We start from the raw sequence: 22,083 nt of genomic DNA on the forward strand, positions 1-22,083 counted from the left end.
TTTCAAAAATGTATTTTCATAAAAGCAACTTAGAACTACTTTTATGTTATTACAAGTATTTCTACTCCCTAAAAGAATATAGATGCAGGGGTTGGGCAGTAGCACAGTGGGTGAAGTGCACATGGCATAAGGCTCACCGACCTGTGTAAGAATCCCGGTTCAAGTCCCCTGGCTCCCCACCTGCAGAGGGGTAACTTCACAAGCGGTGAAGCAGGTCGGCAGGTGTCTTTCTCTCTCCCTCTCTATCTCCCCTCCTCTCTCTCAATTTCTCACTGTCCTATCCAACAACAACAATGGCAACAATGATGATGACAACAAGGGCAACAAAATGGGAAAAACCGGCCTCCAAGAGCAGTGGATTCATAGTGCAGGCACCGAGCCCAACAATAACCCTGGAGGCAAAAAAAAAAAAAAAAAGAATCTATATATTAAAAAAAGAAAGTGGATGCCAGTTTTATTTCTTTCCTTTTTTTATTTATAAAAAGGAAACACTGACAAAACCGTAAGAAAAGAGAGGTACCACTCTACACAATTCCCACCACCAGAACTCCATATCCCATCACTCCCTTGATAGCTTTCCTGTTCTTCTAACATGATCTATACATTGACTATGACTGCAAAGAGCCACAGTGACAATGACAATCTGAACCAAGAAGAAAAGCATCAAAAGTATGAAGAAATGAGACAGCAATCAGCCACATAGTCATAATGCTGAGAGTAAAGAGACTAAATTTGGGGGATTTTTCTTCCTACAGTTACAGCACCTTCTGTATGTACAATTCCACTGCTTTTTAAGCTAATCTTCTCATTGTTTTTGTTGCAAATAAAGAGAGTAAGGAAGAGGCAAAGAGGAGAGACACCACAGCACCACTCTACCATCTACAGTCGAGCTTCTCCTGGTGCCAGTCACAGGGATACAGGAGATAATGAGACTTGAATTCAGGTCTTTGAACAGAGTAAGATGCATGTCCTATGAAGTGAGCTGTCTCCTAGACATAAGGATACGCTCAGAATTCTGGGACTTCCATTTCATATTTGTGACTAGTACTTTTGTTATCAGGAAGTTATGTATGAAAGATACATTGTAATAGTTTATATAAATCAGCAGGACTGGGACCAGGAACCTGCACCTATTACAGTGCACAAGGACATGGGTTCAAGCCTGTAGTCCCCACCTGCTGGGGGGACAGCTTCACTACTGGTGAAGCAGGGTTGAAGGTGTCTCTCTATCTCTCAGTTTCTCTGTTTCCGTCTTATTAATTAATTGATACTGGGGCCGGGTGGTGGCACACCTGGTTGAGTGCAGATGTTACAGTGCTCAAGGACCCAGGTCCGAGCCCCCAGTACCCCAGCTGCAGGGGGAAAGCTTTACAAGCAGTGAAGTAGGTCTACAGGTGTCTCTCTTTCTCCCTCTCTATCTCCCTTACCCCCTCTCAATTTCTGGCTGTCTCTATCCAATAAATAAAGCTAATAAAAATCTAAAATAAATAAGTAAATTATTTATTTTAAATAAATAAATACATTTCCAAAAAGTTAGAATTTTTTGGAAATAATAACAGCATCTTATATTGCTGAGTGTCTCCACTAACAGGCTGAGGGTAACGGCACTTCATATGTACAGAGCTTCTTTTTCTTCTTGTAATAAGTGCACATATTACAGTGTTCAGGGACCCAGATTCAAGCCCCTGGTCCCCACCTGCAGAGGGAAAACTTCACAAGTAGTGAAGCAGGGCTGCTGTGTCTCTCCTTTCTCTACCTCCTCCTCTTCTCTCAATTTCTCTGTTTCTATTCAATAATAAATAAATAAAATATAATACAAAGTTTTTAAAGAAAGACATAATTTATTTTTAAAAAACAAAAAGCTATCATTTCAGATCTGACCAATAGTAAATATGTGGTATTCACCTATATCCAGCTGAGCTACAGATAGATTGGTATACTGATTTCACATAATCATTTAAGATAGCAGTATCTATCTAGATACATTTTAATATTCTTACTGTATCCCAAAAGAAGATACATCCAAGAAGCTGTGAGAAATGGGTGGGTGGGTAGATGAATGGATAGGAAGATGGACAGTTCAGAAGAGAATAATAAGCTTAAGTAGGTATATAAAATGTATTTTTAAAAAATCAAATCTGAGAACACACCATTAAATAGCATCTTGAAGAATTTGTAAGGTTTTTATGAAAACAGCACTTACTGGTACTAACTTTTTAACTGGTTATTTTGGTATCTTATTAACAAAAGTGGGTATCTAGTTTTAGCTAAGATAACAAAATTCATATTAGTTTTAGAAGGAAAATTAAATTGTCTATTGAATGTCATAAAACTATACTTTGTATACTTCTAGATGTTTCTACCTTATCCTTTCTACCTAATGGATAGCAAAGTTTTCAGTGTTATTTTCACAAGCATTTTACTAATTCTTCAAGATGCTATTTAATAATATGTTCTCATATTTGATCACACCAAGTTATACTCAGGTGTCAATAACTGCACTGAAACCCCCAATAAAAATGATAAAAACAGAACACTGTGTGTGTGTGTGTGTGTGTGTGTGTGTGTGTGTGTGTCTGTCTGTCTGTCTGTCTGTGTGCATGTTAAGAAACTAAAAAAGGAAAAAAGAAAAGTTAGTATATCAAACTAATGATTTTTATGTATGCATTAGAAAATATGTTTAACTCACTAAACTAAGTTCATCAGCTTTCAAACAGAAAGAGACACAGTTTGATTGGCAAGCTATCAATAGCACTAGAAAAAGATCAAAATACTTGAGTCTTATCTCTGCCTTGTCCCTAAGTAACTGTGTCTGCTGAGTTAAACCTCCTTGGTACTATTTTTCTCGTGTGGACAAGGAAATTGAAATAGATAATCTATCAGTTTTTCTATAATTTGAATTTTCTATTGTAACATGAAATTGCTAAAGAATTTTAGAGCTGTAGGTATATAATGCTTCTCATCCTAGACATAAGGCAAAGCTTATGGTCTTAACTCACTAATGGATTGATAATATACAGCTGTTTGTTATATATTACAAACTACAAATTGGACTTACTAAATAAAATACTGTACTTTTCATTAAATTTACTTTAATCTCAAGTTCAAGGCAAATTAGAAAAATGTCTGATTCCCACATGATAGTGACCATTAAACTTTGAATTCAACATGTTAAATTTTCTAAATGACAATTCACATGTTCTAGCTCATACAAGAGCAGTGGTTAAGCTTAAAGTCAGTAAAATCTATGCTGTGATTAAAAATTGCAAAAATCTGAAGGAAGTCATTTTCACAGGCTTTCCATAGAACCAAATGTTATATTCTGAACATAAAGTTCTGTATGAACTAGGTAGAAAGAAAATATCAGAGCAGAGATGAAACCACCAAGAAAGAGGTGACAGTCAAGACATTTTAGTTAATTAAAAAAAAAATTGCATTGAGAGGGCCAGGAAGTGGTGCACCAGGTTAAACATACATATTATCATGTGCAAGGACTCAGGTTCAAGCCCCAGCTCCCCACCTGAAGAGGGCAAGCTTCAAGAGCAATGAAACAAGCCCTCAGGTGTCTCTCTGTCTCTCTCCCTATCTCCCTTTCCCCTCTCAATTTCTCTCTATCCTGTCAAATAAAGAATGGGGGGGGGGGATGCCTGCTGGGAGCAAAAATTTTTAAAAGCATTGATAATCAACACAAAAAATTAGGCAGACTGACTAGAAAGCAGTACAAATATAAGAGTATCACCATGTGGTCCGGGAGGTGGTGTAGTGCTTAAGGCACTGGACTCTCAAGCAGGAGGTCCCGAATTCGATCCCCGGCAGCACATGTACCAGAGAAGTGACTGGTTCTTTCTCTCCTCCTATCTTTCTCATGAATAAATAAATATTTTTTAAAAAAAAAAAAAGTATCAGCATGAGTTACAAAAGGGAAAGAAACGTAAATAATGATCACCTCGGATCTGCAAAAATGACATAGCAAACAGGGGTGAAAGCTGGAATTCAGAAATACCCAACAGAAATATTTCACAACAATTCTGTCTCCAGCCCATAATTCCAGAAAGCCTTGGCCACAAATTGTGTTAGCCCTTCAAGGCTCCTGGGGCCACTTAGTTGGTAGTTAACATCCTGGCCTTGCTGTCCAACACGGGAGCCACCAACCACATGTGCTATCCAGAATTTGAAACATGGCCAATCCAAATGAAATGTGTTGCAAGCATGAAATACACACCCAATTTGGAAGAGTTAGTGCAAAAAATGCAAAATATCCCACTAATAGTTCTATGTCCATGACATGTCGAAAAGATAACACTGGGGATATTTTGTTAAGTGAAATCTAACATAAAGATTCATTTACCCTGTTTCTTTGGCTATTTTTTAACCTGGCAATCAGAACATTTTAAGTGACATATGTGGCTTGCATCTGTGGCTCACAATATATTTTTATATGACAGTGCCAAACCAAAGAATATGGCCTCCTATTAAAACGCCATTATTAAATGCTGACATAACAAAGTGGGAGAAAAGAAAAGACGGCTGAAAAAGGCAAAAGAAAGTACTGTGGTGTATAGAAATCAATAGAAATTTAAAAGATACAGTGTAAGAAAAGTGGAAAACAGTCATGCAGTTTTTTAAAAAAAATGTTTTTTAACTGAATTTTGCTAACCAGCAATTATTCAATTCAGAATTGATTTCTTTTCCACTACATCACTTCCAACCTAGTACTCTTCCTAAGAATTCTCAAACGCTTCTGATTTCCAAATAACCATTTTCTCAATGGCCAGTAAACAGGCTTCTTTGATGTATTATCTAAAAATACCTTTGGTAGGTCTTCTAGGAGTTCCTTAAGTAAAAGTTTTGCCTCAAAACAGCAGAGAATGAAACATTAAAGACTGCCTAAACTGAGTATAACTTCAGAGGTCACTCTGAGAAACCTCCACCCTCACAAAAGAGCAGTCCCATCAGGAGAGCCTACAGGCTTCTACTACTTTTCTAAACATGCCACGCTATTCAGGGACTGTATGTTCTCTACACTCCTTTTTTTTTTTTCCTTGTAATACTTGAAGTAGAAAAACATAGCTCGCTCGAAGGACTTTTTTTTTTTTAAAATCTCAGTGTTGTTAAAGAGCAATTCTACTGTCTACTTCTAAAAGAAAATAAAAGGGGGGGATTTCACACCACTTCAGTCCTATACAGAACCATTTATTTCTTCCTTGACTCTTTCAGGGGCACTTCTTTATTGAAAGCAAAATTTTTAGCTAGGGAGACAGCAGAACAGTCATGCAAAAGTCTTTCAGAACCTGAGGCTTTGAGGTCCCAGGTTCAGTCCCCCAGAACTACCATAAAAGCCAGAGCTTAGCAGTGCTGTGGTGCCTCTCTCTTTATATGTGTGTGTGTGTGTGTGTGTGTGTGTGTGTGTGTGTGTGTGTGTGTGTGTGTGATTAAAATAAATTATTTTTTAAAAAGAAAGCAAGACTTAAACATGACTTTATGATACTACCTTATGTAGCTTGCAGAGCAATGACTCTAGTTTACCAGATCTCCAATGATGACTGAAGAGATACACAACCCCCCCCCACTCACTAATTAATAAAAATAACAGCTTGTTAGCAAATAGTAAAACATCACTCCAGACACTCTTCCCCAAAAAGGAGAAAATGCAAAGGTCCTTCATTTGTCCAGATTGCAGAGCCACACACAACCTTTTAACAGATCCTAAGGCCATGAACCCCATCTCCCAGATGCTAGTGCTAGAGGGAGGGCCAGACCCTAGATGCCCGGTATATCTGGCATCTATTTGCAATCCTGAGCCTTACAACCAGCCTGTCTGTGCCAGTTTAGGCCCTAGCCCAGAGCTTCTGAGACCCTCCCTCCTCCAAACAGTCAGGACCAACATGGCCCTGGGCCAAGTCACCATCCGCCTGGCCCCTGGAGGTCCCCCCACAGAAAACACAGACACGCAGAGCCGGCACTGTTGGAGACTTTTATTTCTTGTCCTCGAGGTGGTAACAAGCCACGTGAGCTAGAGCACCTGGCACTCCAGGCCTCCTGGGTACCAGCCGGAGGGGTGCTGTCTGTCGAGCTGGGTGTAGCCATGGCCCTCTTCCCAGGCGTCTGGATCTCTGGAAGGCATCAGGGCAGGTGGCAGTGTGGACAGCACACCGCAGAGACAAGCGCAAGGAGACCACACAGCTCTGTTACGGAACAGATCAAGCAAATGCAAAAGAGCTGGACCTTAGAAGTGGACACACTTCAGAAGAAGAGGGAGTTTCTCTGGAGAAGAGAAACTACCTGGGGAAGAACCACAACATACAGGGGGGAAAAGATAGACAGATAGCAAGCAAAAGAGGCAGAAAGGTTCCTTGTGTTCATTCCTTTCTCCAACTCTGCTTTAGCACCAAGCAAGGAGAGAAGAGCATTTTACCTTCTGCCTCAATGGAAGACAGGAGCAGGGCCACACCCAGGGCGGCCAGCGCAGAAGGAAGCCTGGTCCGCATGCTGGCCCTCTGAGCTCACAGCCGCATCAAGGAATCTGTCGGAACAAGCAGTGAGCACATGAGAACCCGGTGCCTGCAGTCTCAGAACCAGGTTAGAACTGAAGCCAGAATCTGGAGCAGAACCTCAGCAGATCGGCCTTCACAGCCATAAGGGCCTGGAGGCCCAGCAAATAATGGACCTATTGTAGAGCACTGGAAGTCAAGTTCATCTGCAGCAGTTTAACCGTGACACCAAGAGAGAGTTGTAGTTTGAAGAGGATCCTGCTTGCCTGGAGGGAGGTTGGGTCTGCTTAGCATCCTAGGTAAAAGCCTCCCCAGGCCCCACATGACTTCATCATGCCTGGATGATGGCGAATTCCGAGGTCATTTTATCCCTGGCTCAACTAAATGCTTCTTCCAGCTGGGGATTTTATTTGGCCACTTTTTTCCTAGCTGCTGGACTCTTCAGTTAACTATGCTTTAGCAGCCTCAGGGTAATTTGGAAAAGTGTAATAAACCTCTTTTGCTCTCTCTCTCTCTCTTTTTTTTTACTTCTTCATTTTGTCCTGCCTACAAATATGCAGCTCTTTGAGGTCTGAAATGGTTTATACAGAAATATGAAAGGCCAAACTGAAATTCAAACCTCCTATGAACTGAATTGTCTTCACATCTGACAAATCCTTTACCCCAGATTAGAAAAAAACAACTCCAAACTACATAATAAATTGGGACAAGCACAGAAGAGACAAAACACACATACACACACACACACACACACACACACACACACACACATCTAATTTCCCAGATCCTCTTTTATAAAAATTCTCAGTATTAATGAAGCTTTTCAGATGATTAGAAGGATGACATATATCTGTTAGTTCCTTAAAGACAAAGAGTGAGATTTTGTGGGTTCTAGCACACAGCAGGTTCTTAACCCACAAGGACCAAAGGGAAGGAAGTTTCTGAAATATTCAAAAGTCCAATCCAGAGACAAAAGCTCGAGCAATGAGCTGAACTGGGAAGCTGCCAGAGGCAGAACATAAAAAGAGAGTTGACTCTAAGTTACCTAATTTATTGTAAGGCAACAGATTGGGCCAAACGGAGTCATACTTGGGACTCGGAAAATGAGCCAAAGGTCAAGACCTTTTTGAGAAAAGAAACTGACAAGCTCCAACCATGTCTTTCCGAATTATTGGCGCAATGTATTGGGACCAGTCTCCTCAGACTGAGTGTAAATTGCATTTTAAATGTCTGATGAGGAAGCGTGCCAAATTGCCTGGAGCTCTTTTTCATGAAGCCAAGATTAAAAATTTGGCCTACTCAGGGATCCAAAGACTTTCTTTCTTCCTAATTAACAACCGCTTGACATTGCTAACCCTAGTCTCCTTCAGTGAAAAAAAAAAAAAAACCAAGAGGTGAGGCTAGTTCATTGTTCCAGTCACCTGGCCTTAACATTGCTCTAATAATTTCCAACTCTGTTGGCAGTCCTGCTGGCGAAAAGTTAAAAGACTGAAAATCCGGACCACCAAAAACCTGTGTGCAGGGTTTTTATACACCACTGAACTCTTGGGGGAAAAAAAAAAAAAAAAAAACCTGGCGAATGGGAGCGTTTTGTCTCGGTCTAGATCGCCACCTATCGGTTACCTTACTCAGGGGCAAGATTTAATCACGTCGGGGTATCAGAACAGACCATCAGTTCAGCCCTCAAAGCAGACATGCCTTCCGTATGTTTAAAAAGAAGTTTTCTTGCCTTTCCTTTCAGTCAAAACATTTATCTGAATGCTTAGCAACATTTCATTGAGCCTTCTCACAATAAATGTCAGAAAGCGGCCGCCCCTACGAGGCAGTGAGGATTCCCTACCCTCATGAATGAAAATAACTCAGTTCCTGGCGGGAGTGGGGGACGGGGAGTTGGCGTGGGCTTGTCTCCACCAGCCAACTCGCTCTCGCCCCCAGTCTCGCTGGGAGAGGCCAAGTCCTCAACCCCCTGCGTCAAGTTTTTAAAAAAAGAAGAGAAGAAATTACGCTCTCCCCACCCCGGTGGGGTCCCCCCAGATCCCGCCTGCATCACCCCCTCCCCTTTGGCTCATCACGACCTTGACTTGAGTTGGGCAAGGGCGAGCTAAGCGCTCTGGTCTCTTCTCGTCCCGTCCCGACCCGGCGCTCCAGCACACTTTTTAAAAGATCACGTAGTTCAGGTTGCTGGGAGAGGGGGCTCCCCCCAGCTGCCCCCAAAATGGTCCCAGGAAGACTTCCGGAATTGGGGGGAGCCTCTTCTGCTCCCCACTCTGGATATGGGAATTCCAAGGGTCTTGACCCAAGACGCCCAGCAAGAGGTGGGGCGAGGAAGCTCCTTCCAGGACCCCGGGATGTCGGGGAAGGCTGAGTCCCCCCAAACTGGACTCGCCCAGCTCGTAGGCTCTTCGGAGCGGGGAGGGGGCCAGAAGGCTCTCCCGGGAATCTGTCTCGAGATGTCTGTCGCTCACCGCCGCGCAGCCCAGAGCAGCTGCACGCAGGGCACTCAGCCGGCCCTCGAGAGGAGTCCGCGCCCCGCGTTCGGCCTGGCCTCCCAGCGCCGGGCTCGCTCGAAGCCACTCGGGACCCCGCCACCGGCGCGGCGGGATCGGAGCCCCGCACACCCTCCATTCAACAGCACGGTTGGATCCCTCTCCAGCCTGGGGAGATGGATGCGCCCACCGCCACCCTGCAGACACCCTGATAGAAAACTTTCTAAAACTCAAGTTAATCACAATCCCCCCAGCCCCAGCAGCTCTCGCTCGCTCGCTTGCTCGCTCTGTCCGTCCGTCTCTCCTCCATTCCAACAGCTCCCATCGGTCCTAGCCCGGACTCCCCAGGGCTGGCTGCACGCTTCCCTAGTTGTCTTTAGAAAGGTTCATTGGGGTTACGGGAGAGGGGACAGGAGCAGGACTGACCTGGAGCAGCGATGATCGAGGTAGCGGCGGCGACAGTGGCTTCCCCGCCTCGTGGAAACCCGCTCTCCGTGTGACCCCACGGGGTGCGCGTCCCGGGAAGCCCCTGGCGGAGGCCGGGAGGTGGAAGCGGCTGGGGCTGAAGCCCGGGAGGCGCCGCCGGCTCAGAGGACCCCGCGGAGACGCGGGAAGATCGCAGCTGCAGGCGCGCGGACGCGTCTGGGGCGGCTCGCCTGTGTCGAGTGGGCAGAGGCTCCGCGCCGCGGGCTACTTAATAGAGGGCTGTTCCCAGCTCTCAGTTTACTCGGTTACGAAACGCCTGAGAAGGTGGACGGCTGCCACGGGGTGATGTATGCTCCTCCGGCGGTGAAGGAGGTCTACTTTTGGGAACGTGTGCATACTTCGAGCATTCCTTCGGCGTGAGGTGGCGATCGCCGTAGTAGCAGGGCCCCGCGGGGGGGGGGGGGGGCTGTGGGGGTGCAGGGAGGAGGGAGGAAGCCGAGGGGGGACACAGCCGCAGCCGGTTCACTGCCAAGGGAAGCAGCGCACTCCCCCACTTAGGGAGGGCTGGGGAGCTCGGGTTTCCCTCTCCGTGCAATTTGCCTTTAATGAATCTACTTTTTTAAATGATAATCATAATTAAGAACAATAGGGAAAGAGGTGGGGGAGCCCGTCTCGGCTTCAGAACTGCAAGAATCCGGGGAAGCGGAGAACCTAACCCGTTGTATCCGGGTCCCACCACCCACCGTCGCCACCTACACCTTCCTGCCCGGCTGTCCTGGGTGCACTTAAAACCGATTTCCAGGGTTTCCATGAACTAAGTGTCTGCGCACGCGGCGCGCCTGCTGTCTTTTTCAGCCTCCGAGCAGCCACTAGAAACGCCGCACTCGGCCGCGGGATGGCTTTCCCAGCCGGGCCCTGCTCCCCACACCTAACCCCTGCTCTGCGGGACGCAACTGGGACGGTCACTCGGAGCCCAAAGAAAAGGAAAGCCCTGGGTCACCTAGGGGGTCCTCAGCACAGGACCGCCTCCGCTCCAGCCAGGCGTCCCTGCCACCCAGGAAAGCTCTCACCCAGAGCCAGAGAAGTGCAACTAAAAACTCTACTTGGAGCCCTGTGGCGGTCAAGTGTACAGAGAGACTAAGTTCCTAAGCTCGTCCTTATCACCCCCCCCCCCCCGCCACCACCAACAGCACACACAAGATAAAGAAGTTGGGGTCCAAATAGGAGACTCGTGTTCTGCCAGCCCCTCTCCTCTTTTTGCCTCCCCCACCCCCATTCAGTGCCCTGCCTGGAACAGAGCAGGGAACCTGGCACCCACCCCGGGTTGCCAAGCCACCTTGGACGCTCTGACTCGGTGGCACAGGGAAAGTGTTCCCAGAGGGATCTGGGGTGCTCCACACAAGTCCTGCGTCTTTGGAAAACAGAGGGCTGGTAGCCAACCTCTATCCCGCGTTTGATCCTCATGTCGCCAGTCTGTCATCCCTCCAGCAGACAGAACGGCCTCGGAAGTGTTCCTTAGAATGATAAGAACTTGCGGGGAGCCCACCCCGGCACTGCACCCCCCACGCCCAGGCTGCGTCCCCAGGGAGAGAATGGAGAGCAGTGAGAAGCGCTCTCTCCGCACATTCCCTGGGCAAGCAAGGCCCACTCGAAGGCCAGCCGGGCAGCTCGCACAAAGAGCCCACACACATTCAGTGCACAGGCTGTGTGCCCCCTTCACACCCTCACAGATCCGGATCTGGCACTAACCCCCCCCCCCCCCCAGCACACCAGGCTGTGGATAACTCTTTGGGCCCAGCAGCGCGGCCTCACCGGGGTATCAAGGAGCCTTTATTCGCAGTACAGTTGGGGGCTGGCTTCCGCACACACAACAGTTCTTCACTCGGAGCCCCCTCCTCACTCCACTTCCCTCTCCGGGGAAGCTCCAGGGAACCCCAAGTTTGTACTGTCACCCGAGCACCCAGTAGCTCTGAAGGGCCTGGAACTGGCTGGGATTTGCATTGAGAGTGTGTGTGTGTGTGTGTGTGTGTGTGTGTGTGTGTGTGTGTGTGTGTACGCAGTTCTGTGTGTTCTATGTTCTATTCTTGCTTGAAAACCAGTTCTTTCCTGTTTGACTGGAGGCTATAAAAGCACCATCCTGGGAGTCACCCCTCCTCCACTTGGGGACTCTGTGGAGTCCAGGGCTTCCTTCCCACCCACCCTCAGCCCCACCCCCCACCCCTGGAGGCTGTAGGTCTCAGACTGGGATGCTAGAAGTGTCCGCCCTCTAGAACGGTGATTTGCTACCAGAGATTATTTCTCGAGGTATTTTCGTTCCCATACGGAGAGTTAATACAGGTAAAGACCATTTTTGAAAACGCCCTTGCGCCCTCAGAAATAGGTCCATGGCTCGGAGCAGGGAGCGGGGGTACTGGGACCCGGGCTCAGGACTACTCAGACGCCCCCCCACAAACTAAAATTAAGCACCTTGATTCACCGGGACAGGAACATCATTCAGTGTAGCCAAAGGGGCACCTGGCCAACTTCCTACACGATGTCTGCTTGGGTTGACTTTCAGGGGCTGTTTTGCTACATTCCCCATTACGACTCTGTTAAGTGTTAAAACCTCTGCCAGCCTGTGCCCTTCCCCCTGGGTAATGCTCAAAATGTATACAGCGAATTTATGGAGTCTACCGCTGCTTGAATTCTTTAGATTGACGGCTTTCTGTGGATTTTATCCCACCAACTGTATCCCGGGGACCCTCTTTCTACTCTCTGGGCATCTGGTAAGATTTCCCACCTCATCTCCCTCCGACTCCTGGGTTCCCGGAGGCTCAGGAGCAGTAGATGTCTAGTCCCACAGCACCATCTAGCGGTCAGTGCAAGCTTCGACGTCGGAGGGTCAAGGTGACCAAGCAGTGACTTCAGAGATTCTCACATTCTTGCCCCCAGGCTGTGATGGTTCAAGGCCAGCGTAAATAAGAAGTACTACTTTCAGCTCCACCCTTAACTATTCCAAAGGCAAAAACAAGCCTCCTAGATTTTTTTATTAGTGATTTAATAATGATCGACAAGATTGTGGGATAAGAGGGGTACAATTCCATGCAATTCCCACCACCAGAGCTCCACATCCCATCCCCTCCATTGGAAACTTCCCTTTTCTTTATCCCGCTGAGAGTATAGCCCAAAAACCTTTATGGGAAGCAGAAGGTGGGAGGTCTAGCTTCTGTAATTGCTTCTCCACTGGACATGGGTGTTGACTGATCAATCCATACTCCCAGCCTGTTTCTATGTTTCCCTAGTGGAGTAGGGCTCTGGGGAGGTGGGGTACCTGGACTCATAGGTGAGGTCATCTGCCCAGGGAATTCAGGATGGCCTGTGCTTCAGAACAGGTGTAGAAGTGTGAGGTTTTTGGGTGGAGGTAGAGAGCATAATGGTTATGCAAAGAGACTCTCAAGCCTGAGGCTCCAAAGTCCCAGGATCAATTGCCACTGCACACCACCACAAACCAGAGCTGAGCAGTGCTCTGGTTACAAAAACAAAACAAAAAAGCCTGGAGTGAGACCTGTGAACCGTCCAGTACTTGAGGTACAGTGTCCAGAGCAGAGCCGACTTTGTAAGGTCCTGAGTGAAGGGAGTTCTTTCAGCATCTTTGGGGGGTGATGGTCTAAGACACTAATTAGCAGAAGTCAGAAACACTATGTGTAAGGGGGTGGGTGGTAGCGCATACAGTTGAGGGTACACATTACAGTATTCAAGAACAAGGGTTCAGGCCCCACTCCCCACATATGGGGAGAGAGGGTGGAGAACTTCAGAAGTGGTCAAGCAGTGCTGCACATATCTATCTCCCCCTTGATTCTTAATTGCTGTTTATACCCTATTAATTAATTATAAAATTATGTCTAGGGGACCAGATGGTGGCGCACCAGGTTAAGAGCACAGAATACTAGGGCGGTAGCGCAGCAGGTTAAGTGCACGTGGCGCAAAGCAGAAGGACAAGCAGAAGGGTCCCACTTTGAGCCCCCCCCCAGCTCCCCACCTGCAGGGGAATCACTTCACAGGTAGTGAAGCAGGTCTGCAGGTGTCTGTCTTTCTCTCTCTCTCTCCATTTCTCTCTGTCCTATCTAACAATTACATCAACAACAATAACTATAACAACAATAAAAGAACAACAACAAGGGCAACAAAAGGGAAAATAAATAATAAATAAATATTTAAAAAAAGAGAGCACAGAGTACTGAGCATAAAGGCCTGCACAAGGATCAGGTTCGAGCCTCACTCCCCACCAGCAGGGGTGACATTTCACAAGCCGTGAAGCAGGTCTACAGGTGGTTATCTTCTCTCTCCTTCTCTATCTCCCCCTCCTCCTTCAATTTCCGTCTGTCCTAGCCAATAAACTGGAAACAGTTGCCACCAGGAGCGGTGGGTAGTACCCACACCAAGCACCATCGATAACCCTGGAGGCAAAAAGAAAAAAAAGAACAAAGGGAAGGGAGGGAGGAAGGAAGGAAGGAAAAAGGAAGAAAGGAAAGTAGATAGCATAATGGTTATGCAAAGAGATGTTTTTGCTAAAGCTCCAAAGTCCTGGGTTTAGCCCCCCTACCCCATCCCCATACCATCATAAGCCAGAGCTGATCAATGCTGTGGTAAAATAATAATAATAAGTAAATAAAATAAAATAAAATAAGGATTATGTCTAAATGAGTTTAGATTCTTGTGTGCACCTCAAAGTCAAATTCACTTACTGAGCTCTTTCCTGTGAATGGGGCTAGAAAATCAGGAGGACCTCACCTCCTCATTGCCCTGAAGCATTTGAAGCCAATCCAAATGATTCTCCTAAATGCTTCCAGGATATTATCCCTCAAAAAAAAAAGAGTTCCATTCAGATACTACATCTGATACAGCAGTATTCTGCCTCCCCCCACACACGCACACACCCCACCCCCCAGAGTTATCTCTGGGACTCAGTGCTGGAATGATTCCACTGTTCCCACCACTCATTGCTTCATAAAAGGTGGGAAACAAAGAAGGAACTAGGGGCTGGAGCCCAAGTCCTCCTACCTGGTACTGTGTGTGCTGTACTGAGTCATCTACCACCCACCCACCCTCCCCTTTCTCTGAAAACAAATCGAAAATTTGAAATTTTTGCAGCGCACAACCACTCTCTGTTGTAGCCAAGTTGAGGAATTCAGAGACCAACATCATGTCTCAGGCAGGGACATTTCCTCTCACCTGCTGGCTAGGTAGATTCTGCCTCTTCACAAGAATGGTTTGGGGGAAGCCCACACACAGACATTCAAGTCACCCAGTCCTCTCACTTGCTGAAACCACTTCTCAGTCAGAGCATGCACACCACTGCAGCAGAAAACAGAAACTGTATCAGATGTGTCCTGCCACAGAAGGGGGCTACCTCAAACCCGGAACAGTAGAAGATGTCCCCACAGGGGACTTGGAATCCTTTTGCTCTGTAACTGTCAACATAGTGTAAGGTCCAGGATTTCTGTTGGGACCACTGCTCTGTGTGTCAGTAGCTAGCACTGAAAACTAATACAAATTTTCTGGTGGGTGGAAAACATGGAAAGTTTTAGAGCTTTCTTTTTGGTCCTGGTTTTAGTCTTCAAACTCACTAGGAGACTCAAAGGCCATATTGATGACATCAACAAAGTCAAAGAAGATTTATTGCTCTCTATTGAGCTTCTGTATAACAGACCAAGTCTTCATAATGAATTCTCCTTTTTTAATTTTAATTTATTTATAAAAAAGGAAACAATGACAAAACCACAGGATAAGAGGAGTACGACTCCACAAAACTCCCACCACCAGAACTCCATATCCCATCCCCTCCCCTGATAGCTTTCCTATTCTTTAACCCTCTGGGAGTATGGACCCAGGGTCATTATGGGGTGCAGAAGGTGGAAGGTCAGATTTCTGTAATTGCTTCCCTGCTGAACATGGCCATTGACAGGTCAATCCATACTCCCAGCCTGTATCTCTCTTTCCCTAGTGGGGTGGGGTTCTGGGGAATCAGAGCTCCAGGACACACTGGTAGAGTTGTCTGTCCAGGGAAGTCTATTTGGCATCATGCTAGCATCTGGAACCTGGTGGCTAAAAAGAGAGTTAACATATAAAGCCAAACAAGTTGTTGACTAATCATGAGCCTAAAGGCTGGAGTAGTGCAGATGAAGAGTTGGGGGGGGGGGGGGGGACTCCATTTTGTAGGTAGCTAGTAGGCATATTTCAGTTATATTCCAAAGAGCCTGTGGCTATACTAGTTTTTTTTTCCCTGAGCCTGAAATCTGATATGCAGGTGGATCCTAATTATTGTGTGGGGAGATGATGTCATGGCTGGAAAAAGAACCAGAAAGCTGGATCAGGGAAGAGAGTAGCTCCCAAATATGGGAAAGGGGTATAAATATTGTTGACTATAAACCCCATCAATTTGATGTGATCTGGGGCCCATATTCAGCTTAGGAGCCTATGTGACCTCTGCATCCCTATAGATCTGAGCTCACATTCTGTGGTCATGAGTAGGAACATTCCAAGCTGCCCCAATATCAGGACCCATCTTCCTCAGGTGTAGCATAGAGTATGTTGTCCAGCCTCCCTTCACAGGATGAAACATTTTCTACCATTGTTGGTCCAAATTGAGGGCAAGGTCTTATGGGTGCCCACAAAGGGATCTATTTTATTGTTCCTGATAGAGATGATTAGTAACAATAGAGAGAGGGATTTATTCAAGGTCTAGGCCCATCATATCTGTTTGGGAATCTCAGGACTCCCCGATTAGGGACCCAGCTGATGGAGTGGCCTGATAGTGACTAAAGAGTCATCATTAAAGTATGCCAGTCTCTTGCCCTTATTCAGCTTTTTCAGTCCTTGCTTTGATGAGGTTAGCATGGAGTGAGAGAGAGAACTGTAATAGGAAGTAGGTGAGGAGGGTATCTAAGTCTAAGTAGACACTATTTCATTATGAACTTCATACTGACTCACTGCAGACTATTGTGCACTTTTGCTTTCAGGTATATATTTTGCCCTAATTTATGGATACATGTGAACATATGCTCTATCTCACAGGACCTGGTCTATATCTAGGTTTTGGGACTTTGTTAGGAAGTGAACCTCCTGGAATGGAATTAGACAATACTATGAAAGGAAAGATCTCACCCAAGTAATGAGACTGACACTCCATGTCTGACGTCTCTGGACACAGTCTGAAGTGAAGCATGCCGAGGTGATATTCGTTGCGTTGATTAGGTTGGGATCAGCTGGAGCAATATGAATTTTCTACCCTAAGTTGTTCATTCAACTTCATCTAAGAACCTAGACTTTAAATGCTCCTGAATGCAATGCAGAGTGCTCCCCCTAGTGGAGAAGAGGGGGAAAGATGACCACTGCCAGATCAGACTCGTCTTTTAATTATTTAGGTTTATTTAAGGCAAATCAAAAGATGGCCTGTCCACTAAAAAGAAAAAGAAAAAACCTTCAATGAAATTATGGAGGCCATAAATAAACAAATTAAGATTAAGTTATTTAATAGAGGGCTGAAGACTGTGTATGAATGAAATCTTTTTTAAAATATTTATTCCCTTTTGTTGTCCTTGTTGTTTAATTGTTGTAGTTATTGCTGTTGTTATTGATGATGTTGTTGTTGGATAGGAGAGAGAGAAATGGAGAGAAGAAGGGAAGACAGAGAGGCAGAGAGAAAGATAGACACCTGCAGACCTGCTTCACCGCTTGCGAAGCAACTCCTCTTCAGGTGGGGAGCCAGGTCCTGGAATCGGGATCCTCACGCTGGTCTTTGTGCTTCGCACCACGTGTGTGCTCAACCCGCTGCTCTACCACCTGACTCCCTAAATAAAATCTTAAAGACAACCTGAGAATGTGAGATCAGAAGAAATGGTATTACAAGAATCAATCAGCTCAATTCATGATTCAGAGCATTCCACAAGTAAAAAAAAAAAAATCTCCACACACCGGGGTCTTTATAAAGCAACCTCTCCACGGACCAATGATAAGAGAAGGGGAGGGGGGAGCAGGAATTGACTGTTATGAACAAAATATTTTGTAGTCATAACAACAAAAATAATCACAATTATCCAGAACTGTGCAAGTGTTGAGATTTGATCCTACGTGCAAGCTAACAAATCAAATTATCACAATTTTGTGGGAACAGAACACAGGAGAAACTGGAGGCAAAGGACTCTGTCACTAGAAGGACTCTGTCAATAGAAGTAGCTAGCCAGTGTGTCCTTTGCTCGCCTGTGCCCCAGGACCCAGATCCTACAACATGATGCAAAGATGGCCCTTGATGCTTGCATATTTGTGGTTTGCACTGCAAGAGAAGCATCTTAACTAGGGCAACCCACCTGTTAGACAAAGGCAATAAGTCTGCCTGACTTCTCTTTACTGAGGGGAGATATTATCTCTGTTATACTGGACAGTAAACAGCCATGTGCTTCTCTCTGGGGGGAGAAATGACCTCGATCTGCTGAGGCTGCTCATTCTAACACCCTAAGAGAGGTCCTTTCCAGTCACAGCAGACAGAGATTAGAGCTCTGCTCCAAGATGCTGGCATGTCAATAATGGTGATGGTGGTGACAATAATGATGATTGCTCTTTAAACAAAACTGGGGGCCGGGCGGTGGCGCACCAGGTTAAGCGCACATAGTACAAAGCCCAGGGACCTGCACAAGGATCCGGGTTGGAGCCTCCTCCAGAGCCTCTGGTTCCCCATGTTGTAAATGACGTCCAATTAAAATTACTTATCAAGGCAAAAAAATAAGGAGTTGAAGCAAGGCATTTATTATTTTGCAAAAGGGTGTGCCGCCAATAGTGGCTGTCAGGCAGCAGCGCCCCCTTCATCCTTCTCCCATCTTTTATACCTGATGCAGAACTGTCTCTTCCACCCCTGGGCTGGGCTTCAGAGCTCACAATCTCCCTGTTGCCTAAATAAGGAGAGGAGGAAGAGTCTGAGGGTCTCTGCTGGAGGATTAGCGAGCACTGCAAGGAGCTGACCTAAAGAATACAAAACTACTAGCCACAGGTGTTCATAGATACCAATTTATAAAAAGAATGTTTGCTGTACAGCAAACCATAACAAAAGGACTTTTCAAAGTTAACCCAATTACCAAATAATGTGATAATAACATTAACTATCAATTGTCTTTTTGAGCCCTAACACAGCAGGAACCTCACATCTCCACTATAGAGCCCCTACTTCCCCCATTCCTGGAACCCTTGGATAGGGCCCACTTTCCCGTATGCCTCTCCCAATCCATATCAAATAATATTGCATCTGCTGATCACAACCTAACCAACGCAACGATTGCCACCTCAACATGCTTCACTTCAGACTGTGTCCAGAGACTTCAGGTGTGGAATGACAACCTTCAGCTTCATTACTCGGGTGAGACCTTTCCTTTCATAGTATACTCTAATTTCATCTCAGGTGGTTCACTTTCTAACAAAGTCCCAAAACCTAGATATACACCAGTTTCTGTGTGAGAGAGCATATCTTCACACATATCCATAAACTACTGCAAAATATATACCTGAAAGCAGAAGTACACTAGAGTTTGCAGTGAGTACCTCCCTAACACTTCCTCTCCACTATTCCAAGCTTTGGGTCCATGATTGCTCAACAATTTGTTTGGCTTTGTATGTTAACTCTCTTTTCAGTCACCAGGTTCCAGATGCCATCAGGATGCTGGCCAGGCTTCCCTGGATTGAAGACCCCACCAATGTGTCCTGGAGCTCAGCTTCCCCAGAGACACACCCTACTAGGGAAAGATAGAGGCAGACTGGGAGTATGGACTGACCAGTCAATGCCCATGTTCAGCGGGGAAGCAATTACAGAAGCCAGACCTTCTACCTTCTGCATCCCACAATGACCCTGGGTCCGTGTTCCCAGAGGGATGGAGAATGGGAAAGCTATCAGGGGAGGGGGTGGGATATGGAGATTGGGTGGTGGGAATTGTGTGGAGTTGTACCCCTCCTACTCTATGGTTTTGTTGATTAATCCTTTCTTAAATAAAAAAAAAAAGAATGTTTGTACTTAACAGTTGCTCTATACATGTTCTTTTGAAGAGATGATCTAACCATCTCTCACACCCACTTGCAGGGGGGTCTCTGCACAAGCCCTGTAGCAGGTCTGCAGATGTCTATCTTTCTCCCTCTCTGTCTCCCCCTCCTCTCTCAAGTTCTCTCTGTCCTATCCAAATAAAATGGGCGGGGGGGTCGAAGGGAAGTAGCCTCCAGGAGCAGTGGATTCATACTGCCAGTACCGAGCCCCAGCGATAATCCTGGAGGCAAAAAAAAAAAATTACCCTAAAAACCCTTATCTACCAACAAACTCTCAGTAACTTGATGAAAAGACAGCCTAGAACAAGAAGTCTGAAGAGGGAGTGTCAGAGTTATTCCTGGAAGAGACACTGGGGACCGTATTTGGTGTCACAGCAGCAGCACTCAGAGGAAGATGGTGGGTGTTGGACAGACAGGATGGAGAAATATCTTAAGATGACTGGCAAACTCTCAACCAATTGTAATCTGTGGACCTTATTTGGATCTTAATTCAAACAGATATTCTGTCTGCAAAAAAATCCCTTCATCTTCATTATGAGGAAACTGGAATTTTGATCACCAACTACGTAATTTTGATGTTACTGTTAATATTTTCAATGTCAGGATGACATCTTTATTATTAGAGATAGATCTTTTTTTTACATATTTTTTAAAAAATCTTTTAAACCCCTTATTTTTAGAGATAGATACTGAAATATTTATAAATTAAATCATGTCTGGGATTTACTTCAAAATAATATGGAGAGAACAGAGATTAGCCACGATTCTTGTTGAAGCTTACCTACAGTGATATGCCTCCCTTCATACATTTAAAGTTTACTTTAACAAAGTTTTGAGGACTCTATAAACTAGCCAAGTACATATTACGGCACTGGATTGCCTAGATACAGGAAAACATTTGGGTTCTTAGAAGCAGAAGAATCCCTTGTCATTTACGGGGGTAGCAAGTATCACATGCTATCCCATTGAATTTCTAAGTCTAGTATTCATTTTCATGAGAGAAAAAGAGTGACTAACACTGTTTGGTTCTGGCACATGGTGGGGCCAAGAACTGAAGCTGTGGCCTCTGTAGTCTTAGGCACGTAAGGCTGATGCACCACTGCTGAGTCTCCCCACGGTTCCACTGCACTTTTAAATTGATAATCCTATTGCAGAAGGTTCTTTATTTCTCTCTTTTAAATATACACACATACACACACACAAAGCAGAAGGCAGATAGCATAATCATTATGCAAATGGATTCTCATGCCTGAGACTCCAAAGTCCCAGGTTCAATCCCCCACACCACCATAAGGCAGAGTGGAACAGTGTTCTGATAACAAAAATAAATAAGTACATACACACACACACACACAGCAATCACTTGTATAAAATCAGATGATTGAAAGAATGATGCTATCAGTGGGGAATTTGGAGGAAGTGGGGTTAGCATGTTAGTTTTAGGGGAACATGACAAAATAACTGTGAATGTGTGTTATATACAAACAAGATCCCTGATATTTTTTTCTTAGCAGCAAAACTTTTTTTTTCATTTATTTATTGGGGAATTAATGTTTAACGTTCCAGAATAATTACAATAGTTTGTACATGCATAACATTTCCCAGTTTTCCACATAACAATACAACCCCCGCTAGGTCCTCTGTCAGCCTTTTTGGATCTGTATTCTCTCCCCCACCCACCCCAGAGTCTGTTACTTTGGTGCAATATGCCAATTCTAGTTCAGGTTCTACTTATGCTTTCTCTTCTGATCTTGTTTTTCAACTTCTGCCTGAGAGTGAGATCATCCCATATTTATCCTTCTGTTTCTGACTTTTTTCACTTAACATGAATTTTTCAAGGTCTATCCAAGATCAGCTAGAAATGGTGAAGTCACCATTTTTAATAGCTGAGTAGTATTCCATTGTGTATATGTACCACAACTTGCTCAGCCACTCATTTGTTGTTGAACACCTGGGTTGCTTCCAGGTTTTGGCTATTACAAATTGTGCTGTTAAGAACATATGTGGGGAGTCGGGCTGTAGTGCAGCGGGTTAAGCGCAGGTGGTGCAAAGCGCAAGGACCTGTGTAAGGATCCCGGTTCAAGCCCCCAGCTCCCCACCTGTAGGGGAGTCGCTTCACAAGCGGTGAAGCAAGTCTGCAGGTGTCTCTCTTTCTCTCCCCCTCTCTCTGTCTTCCCCTCCCCTCTCCATTTCTCTCTGTCATATCCAGCAACAACATCAATGATGACTACAACAATAAAACAGCAAGGGCAACAAAAGGGAATAAATAAATTATATATATATATATATATATAGAGAGAGAGAGAGAGAGAGAGAGAACATATGTGTACACAGATATTTTTGGATGGGTGTGTTGGGTTCCTTAGGATATATCCCCAAAAGAGGAATTACAAGATCATAGGATAGGTCCATTTCTAGCTTTCTGAGAGTTCTCCAGACTGTTCTTCACAGAGGTTGGAAAAATTTACATTCCCACCAACAGTGCAGGAGGGTTCCTTTGACCCCACAACCTCTCCAGCATTTGAGCAGCAAAAATTTATTGGCAACTTTATATTACATCAATAACATTTAAAAAGCATCTCAGAGGGAGTCGGGCAGTAGCACAGCAGGTTAAGCGCACG

General features: G+C 45.3%; 1 protein-coding gene across 4 annotated transcripts in view; it reads right to left on the bottom strand.

Annotated features, from left to right (window-relative positions):
* Nucleotides 1-9,849, bottom strand: part of COL12A1 (collagen type XII alpha 1 chain) — a 145,168-nt gene extending 135,319 nt beyond the window's left edge. The window contains exons 1-2 of one of the 4 annotated variants that reach the window (XM_060205391.1): nucleotides 9,404-9,848; nucleotides 6,416-6,523 (exon numbers count right to left, since the gene is read on the bottom strand). In XM_060205391.1, the coding sequence (XP_060061374.1) occupies nucleotides 6,416-6,488 (73 nt within the window). In that variant the 5' untranslated portion in view covers nucleotides 6,489-6,523; nucleotides 9,404-9,848. Of the gene's footprint in view, nucleotides 1-6,415; nucleotides 6,540-9,403 lie in introns of those variants that run through there. The other 3 variants (XM_060205393.1, XM_060205392.1, XM_007516304.3) reach the window with 3 other exon arrangements.
* Between the last annotated feature and the right edge of the window lie 12,234 nt (nucleotides 9,850-22,083).

The sequence above is a fragment of the Erinaceus europaeus genome, chromosome 13 (genome assembly GCF_950295315.1).
Source record: "Erinaceus europaeus chromosome 13, mEriEur2.1, whole genome shotgun sequence".
Taxonomy (NCBI): domain Eukaryota; kingdom Metazoa; phylum Chordata; class Mammalia; order Eulipotyphla; family Erinaceidae; genus Erinaceus; species Erinaceus europaeus.